The following is a 20,713-nucleotide window of genomic DNA, read 5'->3' on the forward strand; positions in this document are numbered from 1 at the left end:
GTCATCATACACACCACTGGCACTTGCTGGAATAGTAGTGGCCATAGAAGAAAAGGGGGCTAGGCAAAGGCCAAGAAATATTTAAGCATCACCCGAAAAATAATTTATTATAGATCCTGAAGAATTAAAGGGGTTTCTGCTTTCCAGAACTTGGAATACATCTATAGGGTAGAACTTGTTAGAACCCACATATTTGATAAATTGGGAGCCCTAAGGTTATGTTTGTACAGGCCAACAATATAAAAAAAATATTTGATAAATATCTTAGCTTGTTGTCCTTCAGAGCAATCCATCCTGGCTATTAGAAGGGGGTCTCAAATGGGTGACCTCCAGGGACCTCCCCCACACTTCGTGAAGTCCGTATGCCCTGATGATGGTATATGGAAAGGGGTTGTCTTCATGGCAAACATGATTACAGTACGGGACAGTTGTCCTGCAGCGAGGCAGGGACTCCTAGCGTCGTACATAACTATGATGTTAGGAGCCCGGCACTCTGCAGTGTGTTCGGTTCGGAACTTGCGGCCGAAATACGTTCCGTCCATTACGGACGTAACATGCTCGTGTGAACACAGCCTTAAAATACGGCGCGTAAAATGACGGCTCGTCAAAAGAAGTGCAGGACACTTCTTGGGACGTTTTTAGAGCCGTTTTTTCATAGACTCTATTGAAAACAGCTCCAAACATGGCTGTAAAAAACGCAGCGAAAAACGTGTGAAAATCAGGAGCTGTTTTCCCTTGAAAACAGCTCCGTATTTTCTGACGTATTTTGTTAATCGTGTGAACATACCCTAAAGGTGACTAAATGAAGTCGTCATCCAGCTTCTTCTAGAAACCGGGACAGTTAGAAAATGGCTGAATAGATTTTTAAGAACAGAATAGAGCAAATCAAAGTGACTCAAAAGGCTCACGCTAAGGCTGGAGTCACACGAGCATGATTGGTCCGTAAAGGACGGAACGTATTTCGGCCGCAAGTCCCAGACCGAACACACTGCAGGGAGCCGGGCTCCTAGCATCATAGTTATGTACGATTTTATGAGTCCCTGCCTCGCTGCGGGGCAACTGTCCCGTACTATAATCGTGATTACAGTACGGGACAGTAGTTCCACGGAGAGGCAGGGACTCCTAGCGTCGTACATAACTATGATGCTAGGAGCCCGGCTCCCTGCAGTGTGTTCGGTCCGGTACTTGCAGCCGAAATACGTTCCGTCCTTTACGGACCGAACATGCTCATGTGAATCCAGCCTAAGGCCTTATTAACACGAACGTGTTATACGTCCGTGATACGCACGGACCTATGTTAGTCAATGGAGCCGTTCAGACTGTCAGTGATTTTCACGCAGCGTATGTGCGCTGCGTAAAACTCACGACATGTCCTATACTTGCCCGTGTTTCGGGCAGCACGCACCCATTGAAGTCAATGGGTGCGTGCAAATCGTGCACAGCACACGGAAGCACTTCCGGGTATTGCGTGTGATTTGCGCAACAGTAGTAAAAAGAATGAATGAAAACAGAAAATCACATTCTGCATTTAGGTTTGTAAACATAAAAACAGAGTGTCATCATGATGCCGGCTGCGCGAAAATCACGCAGGCACGCACCATATAGAGATGCCACATGTAGATTTTGCGTGCGTAAAACGCTGCGTTTTGCGCGCGTTCCAGTTCCGTGTGTCATAAGTGTTTGATGCGTGGCTGCGTGATTTTCACGCATATGCCATCCTTATGACACGCGCGTATGACGGACGTGAACTACGCTCATGTAAATAAGGCCTTAGGCTACACTCACACGAGCATATCAGATTCACGTGCGTGAAATACGCGCATAAATATGATTCGTGTGCGTTGCGAGTGGCATGTGGTTTTAATTTTTCATGGAATGGATGTGCATCCGTGTGCTGTGCGTGATTTTCACGCACCCAGTGACTTCAATGGGCACGTAGGTGACTGAAAAACGCACCAATATAGGAGATGCAGTGAGTTTCACGCAACGGACTCTCGCTGCGTGAAAACTCCTGCATGTGTGAAACTCTCGCTGCGTGAAAACTCCTGCATGTGTGAATGGCCCCATTGAAATCAATGGGTCCATGTGCTGTGGGTGATTTTCAGGCACAGCACATGGAAGAGATTCATGTTCGTGTAAATTGACACCCAGCTATCAATTTATTCATACATTTCCAGGAGGAATAATTGAGGAATGGCACAATGCAGAGTTCTACTAAAAGATGCTCCAGAATTGTTATTTTATGGGGAATTAAAGTATTTACTAGATCAGACATGTCAGGAGAAATGTTAACTAACTACAGCTCCCAATTTTTGTGGGTAAATTTGGGTGGGTTTTAACTGCACCTACTATCCTATGGACATCCTTCCAGTACTTACTTACTGGGTATCCCATCCTATTTATACCTGATGATAACTGGGTGTTGTGACCTGACTTCTCCTTAATATTTTTCATTATTATAATGTATATGACCCCTTGCATAGCAGCTAAATCTTAACATAATATTTCTACATTAGTCTGTCGAGCTCTAGATTTATTAAAACTAATTACTTGAATTTTATTCTGGGTTACGACCCATTTGTACATTGTTGGTAAATAATCCCTTTTCTGTTACATCACTCATTGACCCAGTATTGATCCAAACTAATGTACGTATTGCAGGCATTGAACCGGGGACGGTTGTGATCACAGATATTGCTGTGGATGCATTTTTCAGACCGCAGTACGAGCAGGCGATTTTAGATAAGGTGGTTATCAGGAACACTCAGCTTGACCAGAAACTTGCAGAAAGTCTTCTACGCTGCAGCAAAGAGATCAATGATTTTCCTACGATTATTGGTCATACAATGTGCACCTATGACTTCTACGAAGGTAGGTGTCCAAAAATACCAAAAAATATTACCTAAGATAGCAAAATCTCATTCTTTGTAACAGTCTTCTGAAAGTAAGGGCACCACAGACTCTGATAGTCAGTGAGACATCTACCCGTCCATGGACACAATGGGCCTCGTGAATGAAACCAAGTACGGACAAGAACTGGAGGTGTTGCCCATAACAACGTATGCTTTTACTTTTACAAAGAAGGCCCCGATATGAACGCAGGGAGCAGATTGGTTGCTATGGACCACACCGCCTGTTCTTTCTGAACTGGTTTTAGTACATGAGCGCCTTTGGCGTTGTGATCAACTTTCCTCCTCTTTTTAGAAAGAATTATGTTTTTTGCTAGAAAACTTCCAAAATGTTGTAACAATCTTCTTATGCAATATTTGCACTTCTTAAATCCACTTTCAGCCTAATATAATGATCCAAACTTGAATTTGATTTTTTATTGCGAGGCAATGGTCCACATTTAGCCAGTGTCTAAATTAAAGGGGTTGTCCCAAGATGAAATGTTATCCCCTAACCAAAGGATAGCCGATAACATGCTGATCAGTGGGGGTCCGACCGCTGGGACCATCACTGATCACAAGAACGGGGGTCCTATTCCACCCAATGAATGGAGCTCTGCTGCTGCATTCATTCTCGATGTCACTGCTGGAGATAGCCGAGCGGTTTACTCAGCTATCTCCGGCAGTCCCATAGACGGTGAATAGAGCGGCAGTGCAAATGCTCGACCCGCCGCTCTAGTTATTTCGGAGGAATGGGACCACATTAGGGGATAATATTTCATCTTGGGACAAACCCTTTAAAGATAGACGGATTTAGTGACATAGGATGAGATCCGCACTCCATGGGAGGAAACCTCGGCTAGCCAGGCCATTTAGATGAATGGCCCTTCTTGTACTATATAGTTTGCTGGAGCGGGAGCTGCTTGTTAGGAGGCTGTCCGTTCTGGCTCATAGAGGGGGGACCTGAGCGGGGGACAGCCTTCTATGATGTGCATATGCTCTAATAGGTCATATGGACAGGGGTTGTCTTTATGAGATAACTAATTTTAGCTTTACACTTACTAAAATTACAGATCTTTTTTTAGACATATCTAAATCTTTGTCAAGCTTCCAGTCATGCCCACTTTTCAGTCGACTTTTACAAACGTGCATGGCGAAAATTATACAAATGGTTAAAAAAATATGTTGCATAGTAGACACAATTTTGGAATAAATTGCACCAAAAAAAGGTGCAAACACATTGATAAATGCAGGTCAATGAGCTCTCCCAAGGATTGGAAGCACTACAGGGCCGATTCTAGATCTGATCACATTACATGTCAGGCCATCTGCGGCTTGTCCCCTTGTAACACCATGTGATTTTTTTTTTGCTGATTCATGTATTAATATATACATATGTCCACATTTAGCAATGTATTTGCACCCTTTATTGGTGCATTATGATTAACCATTTCACATCAGTGTTTGTTTTCACAATCATATATTTTATAGGCTTAAATGTGGGAAATGGCTGATGAGGTCACAAAGGCCTAATGCCCCGGGGGACCCCAAAAAATTGTAAAAGTGGATTCACATGGGCTGGTAGTGTGCCGCATGGTAAAACCACACACATTTGAACCCATATTGCAATGGGTTTGCAATGCAATTATAGGTCACGTAGTTTTTACAGATGAAACGCATTAAAAACATGTGATTCACCTGTAATAACCACGTGGCCAATAACTGCATCGCAAAACTGTGGCTATTCGCGGTAAAACATATATGGTTTTGCTCCACGTCTCAAAAAATAGACTACCGGTCCGTGTGAATCCAGTGTTATAATCTACTAAATAATAACACAATGAAGATTCTACTTTCCCTAATTTCTACCTTATTTTACAAGATTATTTTAACGCAGTCCCCCGATGTTTTCGTGTTAAACATTCCCCCTATTAATAGTTGTTCTATGGGATGGATATCAGTCCATTTATTATGATTTTATATAAGACCTAATAGTAGTAAACATCTACCGCAGGGCAGAAATGACTCATATGAAATAAAATAATTGCGTGTTTGTTTGAGAGCAATGAAATACGGACAAGAGAGGTAAAAGTAATTTGTTTCTAAGGTCAGGGGAGATTGGATGGAGCGCTCTGCTCATTTTCTAAGGAAGAAAAATGTGAGTATCTGCAGAAGGCGTACATTGCGGGAGTCAGGAACATTGAGATGGAGTCTTCGGTCTTCGCTGCCATGTGCCATTTATGTGGACTGAAAGGTATTTTATTAAATGGATATTCAAGACTAATTTATATTTTGAAATAGATGACACAAATGATGACCGAGCATTTTTTATGTTTTATATTATATTTTATTCTTGTACATAACAGACTGACCTGGTTGAACTTCTATTAGTATAACACTATATGGACCATGTTATTGTAGGAGAACTTCGAGAAAAATAAGATGTTCAGTAATTCTGTACAATTTCTGCTGGGAAGACTGGAACCCAAGTCCAGATTTTATCATACAAACATCAATCAATTAGAGTATTTGATCTAATGGATTTATCCTTTTGGACAATCTATTTTTATTTTAAAGGGTCCCTTAAAGGGGTTGTTCAGGTAGGGGGATTTTTTTTTCACGCTCTGGTCACAGTATAGCGGCTGTGCTGCAACTCTGCTCCTATTCAAGTAAATAGTGTACGGAGCCAACTGCTTCCAACACCGACCACTGCATAACTTCTGGTGCTAGGAGGCAGCCGTAACAGCTGATCGGTGCGGGGTCTGGGTGTCAGACCCCCACCTATCATATATTGATGACCTATTCTGTGTACAGCTCATCAGTGTGAAAAACCTCCCTCTACCTGGACAACCCCTTTAAAGGCTAGCTGATTACATGGTGTCTCACTGTAGGGACCCCAAGCGATCAGCTGTAATCTGTGGGGGAATCTGGCAACAAGGGTTTTATTTCCCTGCAGCGACACCACACAGGAGATGAAGCATTACACAGTGATCATTGAGGTCAATGGGCTGTCTGTGTAATACATGGACATGTTGGGTCCTCCGGAGTGGGAGACGCTCTTTGCAGCCGTTCTGACTTAGGCTGGATTCACACGAATGCGGCGTTTTTGCGGACGCAAAAACGCGGCGTTTTGCGCGCGCAAAAAACACTTGACAGCTCCGTGTGTCATCCGTGTATGATGCGCGGCTGCGTGATTTTCGCGCAGCCGCCATCATAGAGATGAGGCTAGTCGACGTCAGTCACTGTCCAGGGTGCTGAAAGAGTTAACTGATCGGCAGTAACTCTTTCAGCACCCTCGACAGTGAATTCCGATCACCATATCGAGCAACCTGTTAAAAAAAAAGAGGTTCGTACTTACCGAGAACTTCCCGGCCGTTGCCTTGGTGACGCGTCCATGGTGACGTGCCTCTCTTGACATCTGGCCCCACTTCGCTGGATGACGCGGCAGTCCATGTGACCGCTGCAGCCTGTGATTGGCTGCAGCCTGTGCTTGGCCTGTGATTGGCTGCAGCTGTCACTTGGACTGAATTGTCATCCCGGGAGGTCAGACTGGAGGAAGAAGCCGGGAGTTCTCGGTAAGTCAGAACTTCTTTTTTTTTTACACGTTCATGTATATTGGGATCGGAAGTCACTGTCCAGGGTGCTGAACCAGTTTAACTCTTTCAGCACCCTGGACAGTGACTATCTCCTGACGTCGCGTACCGGAATTTTTTTTGCCGGGTTCGGCCAAAACGAGTTCGGCCGAACCCGGTGAAGTTCGGTTCGGTTGTCCGGGTTCGCTCTTCTCAAAGACACTCCGTTTGGATGTTTGTAAACAGAAAAGCACGTGGTGCTTTTCTGTTTACATTCATCCTTTTGACAGCTGTTGCGCGAATCACGCAGTTCGCACGGAAGTGCTTCCGTGCGGCATGCGTGGTTTTCACGCACCCATTGAATTCAATGGGTGTGTGATGCGTGCAAAACGCCGAAAGAACGGACATGTCGTGACTTTTTTTCAGCGGACTCACGCTGAGGAAAAATCACGGACATGTCTGCACGGCCCCATAGACACATATAGGTCTGTGCAACGCGCGTGCAAATCACGTGCGTTGCACGGACGTTTTTCCCGTACGTCTGAATAAAGCCTTATAGTTGAGAATCCCGTACAGAGAATCTACTTGTAGTTGAAACCTCTGATATCCCTTTTACCACATCACCAGGCCTCTTTGCTGCTACATTTTTTTAGATATTTTATGTGGTAGATGTCTTTGTATAGTAAGCAGCATTAACTGCATTACAACCTTCCATCTTTTTTAGCTGCCGTGGTCTGCGTGACTCTTCTTGACAGGTTACAGGGAGATCAGATCACGCACAGTCACAGCGTCCTCACAGAATTCCAGAGACGACCTCAGAAACTGATTTCAATCTTCATCAGGAAGCAACTTCACATGTGCACATAGGATGCTGGACAATGCAGCGGTCACGCTCCCTGTATATAAACTCTGTACTGTGAGTTATACCCTATAGACACGTGCACACACTAAACATAATATGTATAGATATATATATATATAACGTACCGTTGAGCTGTACAAAGTCTCCAGAATTTGCATGTTTTAAAATATACTAAAGTGATGGTGCGTGAGATTTTACGAAGCGAGAGTCTGTTGCGTGAAACTCACTCCATGTCCTATATTGGTGCGTTTTCACGCACCTACACACCCATTGAAGTCAATAGGTGCATGAAAACCACGCACCGCACACGGGTGCACATCTGTGTGCGGTGAGTGATTTGCGCATCAATTTCCCTTTAAAAAAAAAAAAAAAGAAGTGCTTTGCAAGTGTGTGAAAAACACATGCCACTAGCAAAGCGCACTGATGCAATAACGCAACGCACACGGACAGATTTACGCGCGTTTTTTACGCGCGTAAATCTGTCACGCTCGTGTGAATGTAGCCTTAGGCTGAGTTCAGATGTTGCAGATTTGGAGCGGATTTTGTTGAACCAGATCTCACACTTTTGCATTGCAAAGGGTAAAATCTGCAATGAAAATCCATGACAAATCTAAAATGTGTGAACTCCGCCTACGGCTAGGCCATCACGTCATGATTTAGGTTCCTTTTGCCGCGCATCGCGGCAAAAGCAGTTTTCCGCGATATTATAAAATGATCGCAGCGAAAAACGCATTTGAACCGCATTTGAACCGCGATGTAAGATCCCAGTGTAAGGCCTTGTTAACACCGATTTTGCAAGAATTTTTAAAGCCAAAACCAGAATTGGATCCCGGAGAGCAGATCTATAAGGCCTTCCTTCATATATTTCTTCTGTTTGGGTTCCATTTCTGTTTTTTTCAAATCTGCACTGTGTGAACAAGGCTTAAGGGTGAATTCACATTGTGGTGTAATTTTTGTAGCAAAAAAAATCAGCTGCAGAAATTGACCATGTACCTCTATGGGTTGAAAAAAAATCCACAACGCATACATGGTTGAAATTTTCAAGTGTTCTCTATGAGTGTTGCAGATTTTAAGTGTAGAATTTGATCAAAGACTTTAATGCTATGTGAAAATTCCCACAGATATCCGCAGCAAATACGCCACAAAGCGGGCAACAGTAATTCTGCTTGTGTTTTTGGCTGCGGAATTAGGCTGGGTTCACACGACCTATTTTCAGACGTAATGGAGGCGTTTTACGCCTCGAATTACGTATGAAAAAACGGCTCCAATACGTCGGCAAACATCTGTCCATTACTTTCAATGGGTTTGCCGATGTACTGTGCCAACGACCTGTCATTTTACGCGTCGCTGTCAAAAGACGGCTCGTAAAATCACAGCCTCGTCAAAAGAAGTGCAGGACACTTCCTGGGACGTAATTGGAGCCGCTTTTCATTGACTCCAATGAAGAACAGCTCCAAATTACGGCCGTAAAAGACGCCCCGCAAAACGCGAGTACATGCAATTACGTCTGAAATTCAGGAGCTGTTTTCTCCTGAAAACAGCTCCGTAATTTCAGACGTAATTGCAGTTATCGTCTGCACATACCCTTAGTGTTGCGGATTTTGGGTCATATTTTTTATGCCACATGTAAATCTATCCTTAAACATTTTTAGGGAGATTGGACTTTCTATGGACTTTCTTCTCTTCTTTCTAACATACAGAACGTAGGGGTGGGGCAAATGGAAGTGGTTGGTTTGTAGTCTGTAACCATGGAGACACATATGTCTGAATAGGAGCTGTGTGCATAAAAGATTAGGAGATTTTTAATCAAGATTGTTCACAAATTTGTTAAATTTTTTAATTTAGATGCATTGGATCAAAACTAATTATAGGACACAAAATGTACTATGCTTCCATAGTTTCAAAAAATGTCTTAATAATTGTCTGGGTCAAGGGCCATTGAATAAAAAGGTTTTAATTCAAGTTTATTTCCCTCCCTAGTTTACTTGGCAGCACAGGAGGTTTGTAAATATACGTTATCTTGGCTAATGATTTACAGCACTTTCAGGTCAGTGACGTTTAGGATTCATGAATATATGGAGATTCTCGCCTGCAGGTACTTATAGCAAGTGGGGGGGGGGTACAAAGGGCAAGAGCGGCTGTGGTTTTGGCAAGTGTCAGATCTTGCAGTACGTATGTGATTGTTTATGATGTAGTACTTTATAACAGCCATGTTTTTTATGCATCTTTAATCCTCTCGCTGTTGCTGCAATAAAGCTGTTGCTTAATAAAGGCTTAAAATTAAAATCTAAAAACAGAACAAACTTTGCTACATTTTCACTCTGCACGTCACTCAAATGTACCATAAGGCCGTGTTTATAGAATACGACGCAAAATTCCACCTCCCATTCATTTCAATGGGTGTTGGACACTTCTTTTTCCCGCTAGGTGATTTTTTTCAGCAAGTGGGAAAAGGAAGCGTCGCATTCAAGTCAATGGGAGGAGGAATCATCCTGCCGCTGTCAAATGACGGCGCGTAAATAGACGCCCGCGTCAAAGAAGTGACCTGTCACTTCTTTGGGCGTAATTTTGGAGCCGTTATTCATTGACTCCAATGAAAAGCAGCGCCAATTACGTCCGTAAGGGAGGCGGCGTTCAAGCGCCTGCACATGCCGTTACGGCTGAAATTACGGGGATGTTTCCTCCTGAAAACATCCCCGTAATTTCAGCCGTTACGGACGCTGTCGTGTGAACATACCCTTAGAGTCAACTCTGGTCCTGCGACTGTGATACCCAATGATGATGATGGGAATATGCGGATCTCCATTTGAGCCACTCAAGTGCAGTCATCTTTGCAGAGAAATAAATGGGAATAACCGACATTGCATGGTTGGCCAAAAAAATCAAAAAGTGGCGTCATAGATACAATAACTTTAAGCAATAAAGTATTGTTATATTATAAAGTGATGGCAAATTACTAGGATATGCATCACTTTATGAGTGGTGGGGGTCCAACCCCTGGGACCCCCACCAATCCTGAGAGTGAGGGGGCTGCTGCGCTGATTTTTTCCCTGCATCCTAGGGATATGCTATCACTTTAGAAGATGGAATAACCCACCCATAAGGTCACCCAGCAACCACTTTGCGGCCTACTTTGGTGACCGCCCTTTGATTACAAGTAGCTACTTGTACAGAAATGGCCCCTAGAAGTTCTATCTACTGTAAGTCTCTATCCATGCTAAACAGAAAAAGGCACAAAAAAAGAATCATGCAGCTTTCAGGATACACAGCAATTAAACAGATTTTATTTGTACCATATAATGTAAAAAGAAAAGCTATACAATTTTCCAATATACTTTTTGAATCAATTCCTTACGATTTTCAAGATCACTGCTTGCTATTTACAAAATCTCTGCTTGCTGTCATACACTAGGAACCTTCACCGTTCACTTCCAGTGGATAAAAATCTGTTCTTGTGGTGATAATCACAAGGATGCAGGACTGATTGGAGTTATAGTCCAGTGATCAGAGATGTCGAGCAGCTGTGTGTCCATTACATGACCAGAATAGATTTTTATTTACTGGAAGTGAACTATGAAGGTTCCTATTGATTGATAGCAAGCAGAGATCTTGTGAACCACGAGGAATTGATAGAGAAAGTATATCGGAAAATTGTACAACTTTTCATTATACAAAGAATATTGTTGATTTCCTGAAACAGGAAAACCCTTATAAGAAAATAGGCAAAAAGTGCAGGAACGAGAGAGTACATGCCCTATGCAGTAAGCGGAGGGCTTTGAGGGAAAACATATTATACTGTTGTATCTATATTGTCTTATGGATCTGTATACATATTTGTTATTAATTACATTACATCATATTTGGCAATTGTAACTGTATAGTTTGATAATATGCAATTTTCAAGTTCTCTTGTAACTACAGAATTTCTCAAGAGGTTGTATTTTTGTCTGTACAGTAAGGAATATTTGTATTTTGTTATTATGCGGCATTATATATTTGAATATGTATATACAGAAATTTAAATAAAATATTATTATTACTATTATTTATTATTGTGTTTTATATATCAAAGTAAAAACAGCAAAAACACAATCATACCATAATAGTGTTTACCATAGAAGCATTTCTTGGAATAAACAAGAAGAGCTCATAGTGAATGTCCACCTTTTATCATCATAGTCCACAACTCTTTGCAGATTAATTTCATCATATAGATCTTAATAATGTCTGTGTTTCTGATACAGAGCTCCAAATCCCCTGCATAGACACAGATTACAAGGATAACATGCTGGCTGCCTGCTCCCTCCACTAGGAAGAGCCTCAGAGCTTATACTATCTTATTGTAAAGTTCAATGTATAAATTGTATGCAGTAGGCTCCTAAGCTCCCTCTAGTGGCGGCTGCAGGTAGCTGGAATGTCGATGCAGAGAATTTGGAGCTCTTAGCAGCTCTGAACACTATGAAGATATTTAAAGAAATGAATCAACACTGAATTTCTGACCTATTTAGATTAAAAAAAACACAAAATGATATTCAAGGGGTTGAAATCCCCTTTGAAGAAATACATGTGAATGATTATGTTGTGGAGCGGTGCAGATCCCTGCAGTAATGTACGTATGTAGAGGCAGAAACAGAATCGTTAAATATTTATTACTGGTATATAAACAAATAAACACTATAATATCATCCGGTCACTCCGACCTCCATGAGCAATGGTTTCATTATGGACGTTGTGTGCTAGATCTCTGATAAGGAGCGATGGCAGAGCACAGATGGGGCTGGTTATACGGACATTCACACACAGCGTGCATTAAAAAACATCCTGCAGCTACAAGAAGTCAGCAAACATTGTCCAATTTATGTTATGCTGCGTATAGCAATAAACACAAAGTAAACAAGTGCTGCTAAATTCCACCGAGACATTGTAGCCGTCACCTCCAGTCCATCTCTCACATCTAATGTCTCAATTTCCTTTCCAACGCTGCATAAAGAGACTCTTACTGTACGACCAGAGTGTGATATATGGTATGTGAGCTTCTGGGTCTGCGTGCATAATGGAGAGGTTCCTCCATGTCAGCAGCGAGATAACGACACTCCCAATACACATAAGACTATTCAATGATCTACTACTCACTGAGGACTTTGCTATTTTTTGAAAATTGTAGACTCCATGTCTTTTCTTGGTGGTCTTAGTGGGAGGATTTTGGGTAAGATTTCTTTAGCATAGTTGGTGTTATGCAGTCCGGCCTCTCGAAGAGCCATTTCAACTCGAATCCTAGGGTCACAGATGATCTGCATGGGATTAAAAAAATGAAGCAGGGTTTTCGGGTTTTAATAGAACATGCTATAATAAAACACATCTATATATAGTATATAGTGTTACTGTGTCCATACAAGTTGTATCCTATTAACCCTCAGGACCAAGACTCAGGCTTGTCTATCAATAATGATCTCTCGAAGGCCATGTTCACATAGCATATACGAGAATTTCAAGAGAAAATAGACTCTGAATCCGGGCGTTTTTTTAGTTGATTTTCAAAGCGATTTCTTAATTCAGCGTAAAACTACCCCTATGTATTAACAACAAAGCATATTTCCCATTGAGATCAATAGGAAGCGGTGTGCAGGCGTATTTCAAGGTTATCTCAGAGCATAATAAGAGCGTTTTACGCTCCAAAATACGCCTGAAAATATTGAAAAGGATTGCCACACATATCCGATATTTGTTAGTGGATTTCACCCATTTTGACGGAATCCGCTGATGATCAGCCTCACCCATCATGGAAAACAAGGATCAGACAGGATGTATGGCAGACGCTTATCTCCTCCCTATTGAAATAATACACACAGCCAGATTAATATGTCAAACTCTGTACAATTTGCAGTGGGTGCAGCATGAAACAGCAATCCTATACTCTTTGAGGACCATTTTAAAAAAAAATTTATACACCCAAAAAATAAATAAATCATAAACAAAACTGCAACACAGGTATTTGCAGTTTTCGGCGAAGCTTTTCGTTTAAATTGAGACCGATGGATTGAAAAAGCCTTCAAAGACATTAAAGGGAACCTGTCACCAGCATTTTAGCTATAAAGCCAGCAATACCTGGTGAAAGTGGGTGAAAAATCATTGTCATCTAAGCTATAAATATGTTCTAAGTAAGCTCTGCAGCTTTAGTATTCCGTTTTTCAGTGGTCCCACGCCGTATGCAAATGAGCAGAAAAGAGTCAAATCTTCATCTGAAAAGAGTCAGGTTTTCATTCCTCCAGCGTCTCAGAGTGGACTCCACCTCCTTCTTTTTGATTGATAGCTCCATAGCCAGTCAGGGCCGGACAGGTGGCAACGGTGGGCGGGGTTAAGAAGCTGCATCCCAGAGGGAAAAATAATTACCATAAAAGGCGGGAAGAGTTTAAATGACGATATTTACTGACAGAGGAGGACTTCAGGAAAGAAGAGAACAGGAACGAACTCTGGACAGCTGCGGCCATTAAGGGGTCAGGCGAGTTTAACAGGTAAGATGTTGATGACAGGATCCCTTTAAACGGATACCGTTATAGTCTATGACGGGTGACACTATTAGGGCATGTCCACACGTAACGGAATTGCTGCAGAAAATTTCTGCAGCAATTCCATTGAAAGTAGCAGACATTCCGCTGCGGCAAGAACGCATCATTTCCTGCATTTTTTTGCTGCAGAAAATGGTGCCTATTTTGCGGCGTTTTTTTTCAATGTTGGGAGATGGTGACATCTCCTCTGAAAAACGCTGGCCTTTTTGTGGCCAGGTCAGTGCCGCTTCGTGTGGTCGTACCCTGCAATTTCACGACCTGCAATTGATCCAATATTACAATTGTAGACAAGACATTAAAATAAATACTGTATGTGATTTAATGTGAATATGATAATAATGTTAATAACATATTTTCATCCTTGGCTATTTTTATATATATATATATATATATATATATATATATATATATATTCTTTTTTACTTATTTTTGTATCTATAATTGGATTTAGAATTCCATTTTTTATTACCTATTTATACTGCGGTTTATTTTTAGTGTAAGATCAAAATGTTAAGTTGTTTGGAAATGTTGAGAAGTGACTTTCTGTAGAAGCATTGACTGCTGACTCGCTTTGTATGGGCAAGTAGGTCAACCCCGCTGGTGAGAAGGTTGGTGCATCTGTACTCAGATCATCTTTAACTTGGTTCTCAGAGGATTAGATCAACTACTTTTCTCTATAAAACAGCAAATCTCAGTAAAAAAAATATGACGGGAACCATAAAGGTCAGTTGCCGCAGCAGAGAAGACTTGTCTATCAATAGCTAACAATCTCGAGTCGTCAGATAGAGACGAACATATGAAGGAGGCGGCACGAGCTTCTCTGGGTCATGATGAGCACCTCACTAGGGACCCCCCGAGTCCTACATCTGTCAGTCTAGTCATATCACAATAAGAAGTGATCTCCTCCTATCAAAACCTCATAGATTATCTGTCATACGCAAAAGAAAAATAAACCTTATTCTTAAAGTTTTACTTTTTAATAACAGAAAACTAACAAGAAGAGCTTTAGGTCTCGGGAATCATGAATATAAAATTATGCGGCTTATCCAAAACTCTTCATTGCTTGGTTTGTCTTTTATATTAGTAAATAAGACGCAGGCCGCTTATATGTAACAGTCATTGTTAGGTTTAGTACGTTTCTGAGTGATCGTAACGAAGTGTCCCGTGTAAATTGGCAAAACAATCAATGTTAAAAAAAAATGTTATAAAGTACATTGCGGAAATGGTCGAATTTGTGTTTCAAAATGGCGGCATGCATATGGTGACTGTACTGTAATAAATGTCCATCTTTAGGGTTATTAGGAATGTGTCGGGATCCCTGTTCTATGGATCGGTGGGGGTCCCAGTGGTGTCGCCCCCACCGATCATACATTTATCGTCTATTATGTAGATGGATACATGTCCTTGGTGGGAAAACTAAATCTCTACAAAGTGATCTACATTTCAAACAATGCTTGGACTCAAAATAATGAAATAAGCTTTGAAATTTTATCCTAAACCCTCACATGGTGGGAAACAGGCCTCATCAACAAAACCATATTACAGCTCCATACAACCACCGAGCTGAGCAGTGCCGTAATACAGCACACATAGATTTTTTATGGGGCCTTACTGCTTGCCTCCTATTTTATACAGAGGTATTATCTGTCGCCATTACAGGGGCGGACACAAACAGCTGAGGGGCCCCTGCAGGAACAGGATATGGGCCCTTGTTTTAAAATATTTCATCACAAATTACCCCCATATGTCTCTCTAACAATCCATCAGTAATTGTGAGCCATAAAATTAATTAACTCTGGGATTTACATCCAAACTATTAGCCAGAAGAAGACTGATTTAAGGTGACAATGGGCCCGCTTACCTACAGGGCCCCTGTTCAGCTACACATGTAGCACCAGTGGTATCTCCGCCCCTGTGTACAGGGGACTCCATGTGCCTCTATGCACACTGCTCTGCTTGTTGGCACCAACGAACACAAGACTCATGCCCCTGGCATAACTATAGGGCATGAAGAGATTGCAGTTGCACCAGGCAAGGGTGACAATTTGGGATCCCTGTTACAGATTTTGCCTAAGAGCCCCGGAAACTCAATTTCTGCTCACAATTGGTCTATATAACGTACACTGCCGTACCGAGCAGAGAAAAGATTAACCCCTTAAGGACGCAGCCTAGTTTGGGCCTTAAGGCTCAGAGCCCATTTTTCAAATCTGACATATTTCACTTTATGTGGTAATAACGTCGGAATGCTTAAACCTATCCAAGCGATTCTGAGATTGTTTTCTCGTGACACTTTGGGCTTCATGTTCGTGGTAAAATTTGGTCGATATATTCAGTCTTTATTTGTGAAAAATTGCAAAATTTAGAGAAAATTTACAAAAAATAGCATTTTTCAGAATTTAAATGCATATATAGTTACATAGTTACATAGTTAGTACGGCTGAAAAAAGACACATGTCCATCAAGTTCAACCAAGGGAAGGGAAAAGGGAAGGAAAAATTTCTACACATAGGAGCTAATATTTTTTTGTTCTAGGAAATTATCTAACCCTTTTTTAAAGCCATCTACTGTCCCTGCTGTGACCAGCTCCTGCGGTAGGCTATTCCATAAATTCACAGTTCTCACTGTAAAGAAGCCTTGTCGCCTCTGCAGCTTGAACCTTTTTTTCTCCAGACGGAGGGAGTGCCCCCTTGTTTTTTGAGGGGGTTTTACAAGGAACAGGATTTCACCATATTTTTTGTATGTGCCATTAATATATTTATATAAGTTAATCATGTCCCCCCTTAGTCTTCTTTTTTCAAGGCTAAATAGGTTTAATTCTTTCAATCTTTCCTCATAACTTAAATTCTCCATGCCCCTTATTAGCTTCGTTGCTCTTCTTTGTATTTTTTCCAACTCCAGGGCATCCTTTCTATGAACTGGAGCCCAGAACTGAACTGCATATTCTAGATGAGGCCTCACTAATGCTTTGTAAAGTGGCATTATTACATCCCTGTCCCGCGAGTCCATGCCTCTTTTAATACACGACAATATCCTGCTGGCCTTTGAAGCAGCTGATTGACACTGCATGCTGTTATTGAGTTTATGATTTACAAGTACACCCAGATCCTTCTCAACAAGTGAATCCGCCAGTGTAGCGCCCCCTAGGACATATGATGCATGCAGGTTGTTGGTACCAAGATGCATAACTTTACATTTATCTACATTAAACTTCATTTGCCAAGTGGACGCCCAAACACTTAGTTTGTTTAAATCTGCCTGTAATTCATGAACATCTTCCATAGTCTGAACTATATTACATAGCTTGGTGTCATCTGCAAAAATAGAAATAGTGCTTGAAAAACAGACGGTTATACCACCCAAAATAGTTACTAGTTCACATTTCCCATATGTCTACTTTAGATTGGCATCGTTTTTTGAACATTATTTTATTTTTCTTGGACGTTACAAGGCTTAGAACATAAACAGGAATTTCTCATATTCTTAAGAAAATTTAAAAAGCCTTTTTTTGAAGGTGCCAGTTCAGTTCTGAAGTGGATTCGAGGGGCCTATGTATTAGAAACCCCCATAAAACACCCCATTTTAAAAACTAGACCCCTCAAAGTATTCAAAACAGCAGTTAGAAAGCTTATTAACCCTTCAGGCATTTCACAGGAATTAAAGCAAAGTGGAAATGAAATTTGCAAATTTCATTTTTTCTGCTGAATTTCAATTTTATTCAATTTTTTTTTAGTAACAGAGAAGGTTTTAGCAGAGAAATACTACTAAATATGTATTGTCCAGATTCTGCAGTTTTTAGAAATGTCCCACATGTGGCTCTACTGCGCTCGTGGACTAAAACACAAGCCCTAGAAGCAAAGAAGCACCTAGTGCATTTTGAGGCCTCTTTTTTATTAGAATATATTTTAGGCAGCATGCCAGGTTTGAAGAGGTGTTGAGGTATCAAAACAATGGAAACCCACCAGAAGTGACCCCATTTTGGAAATTACACCCCTCAAGGAATTCATTGATGGTTTTTGTTATCATTTTGACCGCACAGTTTTTTCACAGAACCTATTTGAATTGGGCTGTGAAATGAAAAAAATGATATTTTTTCCAATAAGATGTCATTTTTGATCAAAATTTCTTATTTTCACAGGGAACAACATACCCCATTTTGTTGCCCAATTTGTCCTTAGTGCGGCAATACCCCATTTGTGGTGATAAACTGCCGTTTGGGCCCATGGGAGGGCTCAGACGGAAAGGAGCGCTATGTGTTTGTTGGAGTCCAGATTTTGCTGGATTGGTTTTCAGGTGCCATGTCGCATTTGCAGAGGCCCAGAGGTATCAAAGCAATGGAAACCCACCAGAAGTGACCCCATTTTGGAAACTACACCCCTCAAGGAATTCATTGATGGTTTTTGTTATCATTTTGACCGCACAGTTTTTTCACAGAACCTATTTGAATTGGGCTGTGAAATGAAAAAAATGATATTTTTTCCAATAAGATGTCATTTTTGATCAAAATGTCTTATTTTCACAGGGAACAACATACCCCATTTTGTTGCCCAATTTGTCCTTAGTGCGGCAATACCCCATTTGTGGTGATAAACTGCCGTTTGGGCCCATGGGAGGGCTCAGAAGAAAAGGACCACCATTTGGCCTACTGGAACTTTTCTGGTGCTAAGTCATGTATGCAGAAGCCCCTGAGGTACCAGTACAGTTGAAACCCCCGAGAAGTGACCCCATTTTAAAAACTACACCCCTTAAGACATTCATCTAGAGGTGTAGTGAGCATTTTGACCCCACAGGTACTGTGTAAAAGATAATGCGCAGCAGATGGTGCAGTGTGAGATTTGCAATTTTATATATATATATGCCATTTCAGTGTCCAATATATTGTGCCCAGCATGCGCCACCGGAGATATACACCCCTTAAATTGTAATGTGGGTTCTCCTGGGTACGGCAATACCCTACATGTGGCTGTGATCAGCTGCCTGGGCATACGGCAGGGCTCAGAAGGGAAAGATGAGGGGGGTAAGCTGTGCGGAGTGCATCAGGGTAAATTAAAAATCAAGGGATGTATGATACATTTTAAAACAATCTTTTATACAGAGCCCTGGTTTTTCTGGACACGTGTCACATTGGTATATTGTGTTCTTCCTTATCCCGCTCTTATAGCAGACTCTGCACCTCTTTTGACTCTTTCCCTTTCCACCGGTTTGGGGAACTTCTCCTGGAAAGTGTTGCCCTGGTACGATGCGTGTGGCCTCGCTTCCAGAAGTACTGGGTGCCCCCCTTCCTGGTCCCTAAAGATTAGATCTTGAAATTCCAGGAAAGTTCCCCTCTGGCCTGCACATCGACGTAGCACGTACGCATTGTACAAAGCCATCTGTATGATGTGCCCGGCCAGCTTCTTATACCACACCGCATGGCGCTGTAGGGCTTCAAGACTTAATTTGACAAGTCCATCCCTCCCATGTACCTATTGTAGTCCAGGATGCAGTCTGGTTTGGGGGTGGCCTTTCCTTCATATATCCTAAACCTGTAGGTATACCCTGATGCACTCTCGCACAGCTTATACATCTTCACGCCATACCTTGCCCTCCTACCTGGCAGGTACTGGCGGAATTGAACCCTCCCTTTAAAATGTACCAGGGACTCATCAATAGAAAAACACTTCTCGGGGGTGAATGCTTGGGAAAACCGGGCACTGAAACGGTCTAATAGGGGTCTCCGTTTATACAAACGGTCAAAACTGGGGTCATTTCGGGGTGGGCACGGCTCATTATCAGTATAATGTAAGAAGCGAAGTATTGCCTCATTTATAAAAAATTTTAGGTTCCAGTTCATTTCTGAAGTTGCTTTGAGGGGCCCATATATTAGAAACCCCTATCAAATACCCCATTTTAGAAACTAGACCCCTCAAAGTATTCACAACAGCATTTAGAAAGTTTATGAACCCTTTAGGTGTTTCACAGAAATTTAGAGCAAAGTAGAGGTGAAATTTACTCTTTTTATACAATTTTTTTTATAACACAAAAGGATTTATCAGAGAAACACAACTTAATACCTATTGCCCAGATTCTGCAGTTTAGAGAAATATCCCACATGTTGCCCTCGGGCGGTAATGGACTGAAGCACCGGCCTCCGAAGCAAAGGAGCACCTAGCGGATTTTGAGCCCTCTTTTTTATTAGGCACCATGTCCGGTTTGAAGAGGTCTTGTGGTGCCAAAACATTGGAAAACCCCCAAAAGTGACCCCAATTTGGAAACTAGACCCCTTGAGGAATCCATTGTAGTTTTCTTGGGGTGTATGCGGCTTTTTGATCAGTTTTTATTCTATTTTTAGGTGGCGTGGTAACTAATAAACAGCAATTCTACTATTGTTTTTGTATACTTTTTTTTTTACAGCGTTCACTGTGCGCTATAAATGATATATTCACTTTATTCTGCGGGGCGATACGATTATGGAGATACCAGATGTTTATAGTTTTTTTTAATGTCTTATGGCGTTTGCACAATAAAATAAGTTTTGTAAACAGTCATTCACTTTTTGTGTTACCTTATTCTAAGAGCCAGAACGTTTTTATTTTTCAATCAATAAAGCCGTGCGAGGACTTATTTTTTGCGTAACGAACTGTAGTTTCAATCATTACCATTTTTCGGTACATGCGACTTTTTGATCTCTTTTTATTCCATTTTTTGGGAGGTGAAGTGACCAAACAATTGTGATTGTGGTACGGTTTATTAATATTTTTTTTTACGGCGTTCACCGTGCGGGATAAATAACAAAATAATTTTGTAGTTCAGGCCGTTACGGACGCGGCGATACCAATTATGTATAGT

General features: G+C 41.5%; 2 protein-coding genes across 4 annotated transcripts in view; one reads left to right on the top strand and one right to left on the bottom strand.

The window, feature by feature from the left end:
* The window catches only part of UPP2 (uridine phosphorylase 2), a 39,085-nt gene extending 27,718 nt beyond the window's left edge, over positions 1 to 11,367 (top strand). Inside the window, exons 5-7 of the mRNA XM_075829312.1 lie at positions 2,662 to 2,871; positions 4,996 to 5,142; positions 7,185 to 11,367. Coding sequence (XP_075685427.1) covers positions 2,662 to 2,871; positions 4,996 to 5,142; positions 7,185 to 7,327 — 500 coding nt within the window. The 3' untranslated portion in view covers positions 7,328 to 11,367. The remainder of the gene's footprint in view (positions 1 to 2,661; positions 2,872 to 4,995; positions 5,143 to 7,184) is intronic.
* Positions 11,368 to 11,427: 60 nt separating this feature from the next.
* Positions 11,428 to 20,713, bottom strand: part of CCDC148 (coiled-coil domain containing 148) — a 141,758-nt gene continuing 132,472 nt past the window's right edge. For 2 of the 3 annotated variants that reach the window (XM_075829310.1, XM_075829309.1), the window contains exon 15: positions 11,428 to 12,613. In XM_075829310.1, coding sequence (XP_075685425.1) covers positions 12,467 to 12,613 — 147 coding nt within the window. In that variant the 3' untranslated portion in view covers positions 11,428 to 12,466. The remainder of the gene's footprint in view (positions 12,614 to 20,713) is intronic. The other variant, XM_075829311.1, reaches the window with a different exon arrangement.

Source organism: Rhinoderma darwinii, chromosome 6 (assembly GCF_050947455.1).
Source record: "Rhinoderma darwinii isolate aRhiDar2 chromosome 6, aRhiDar2.hap1, whole genome shotgun sequence".
Lineage (NCBI taxonomy): Eukaryota > Metazoa > Chordata > Amphibia > Anura > Rhinodermatidae > Rhinoderma > Rhinoderma darwinii.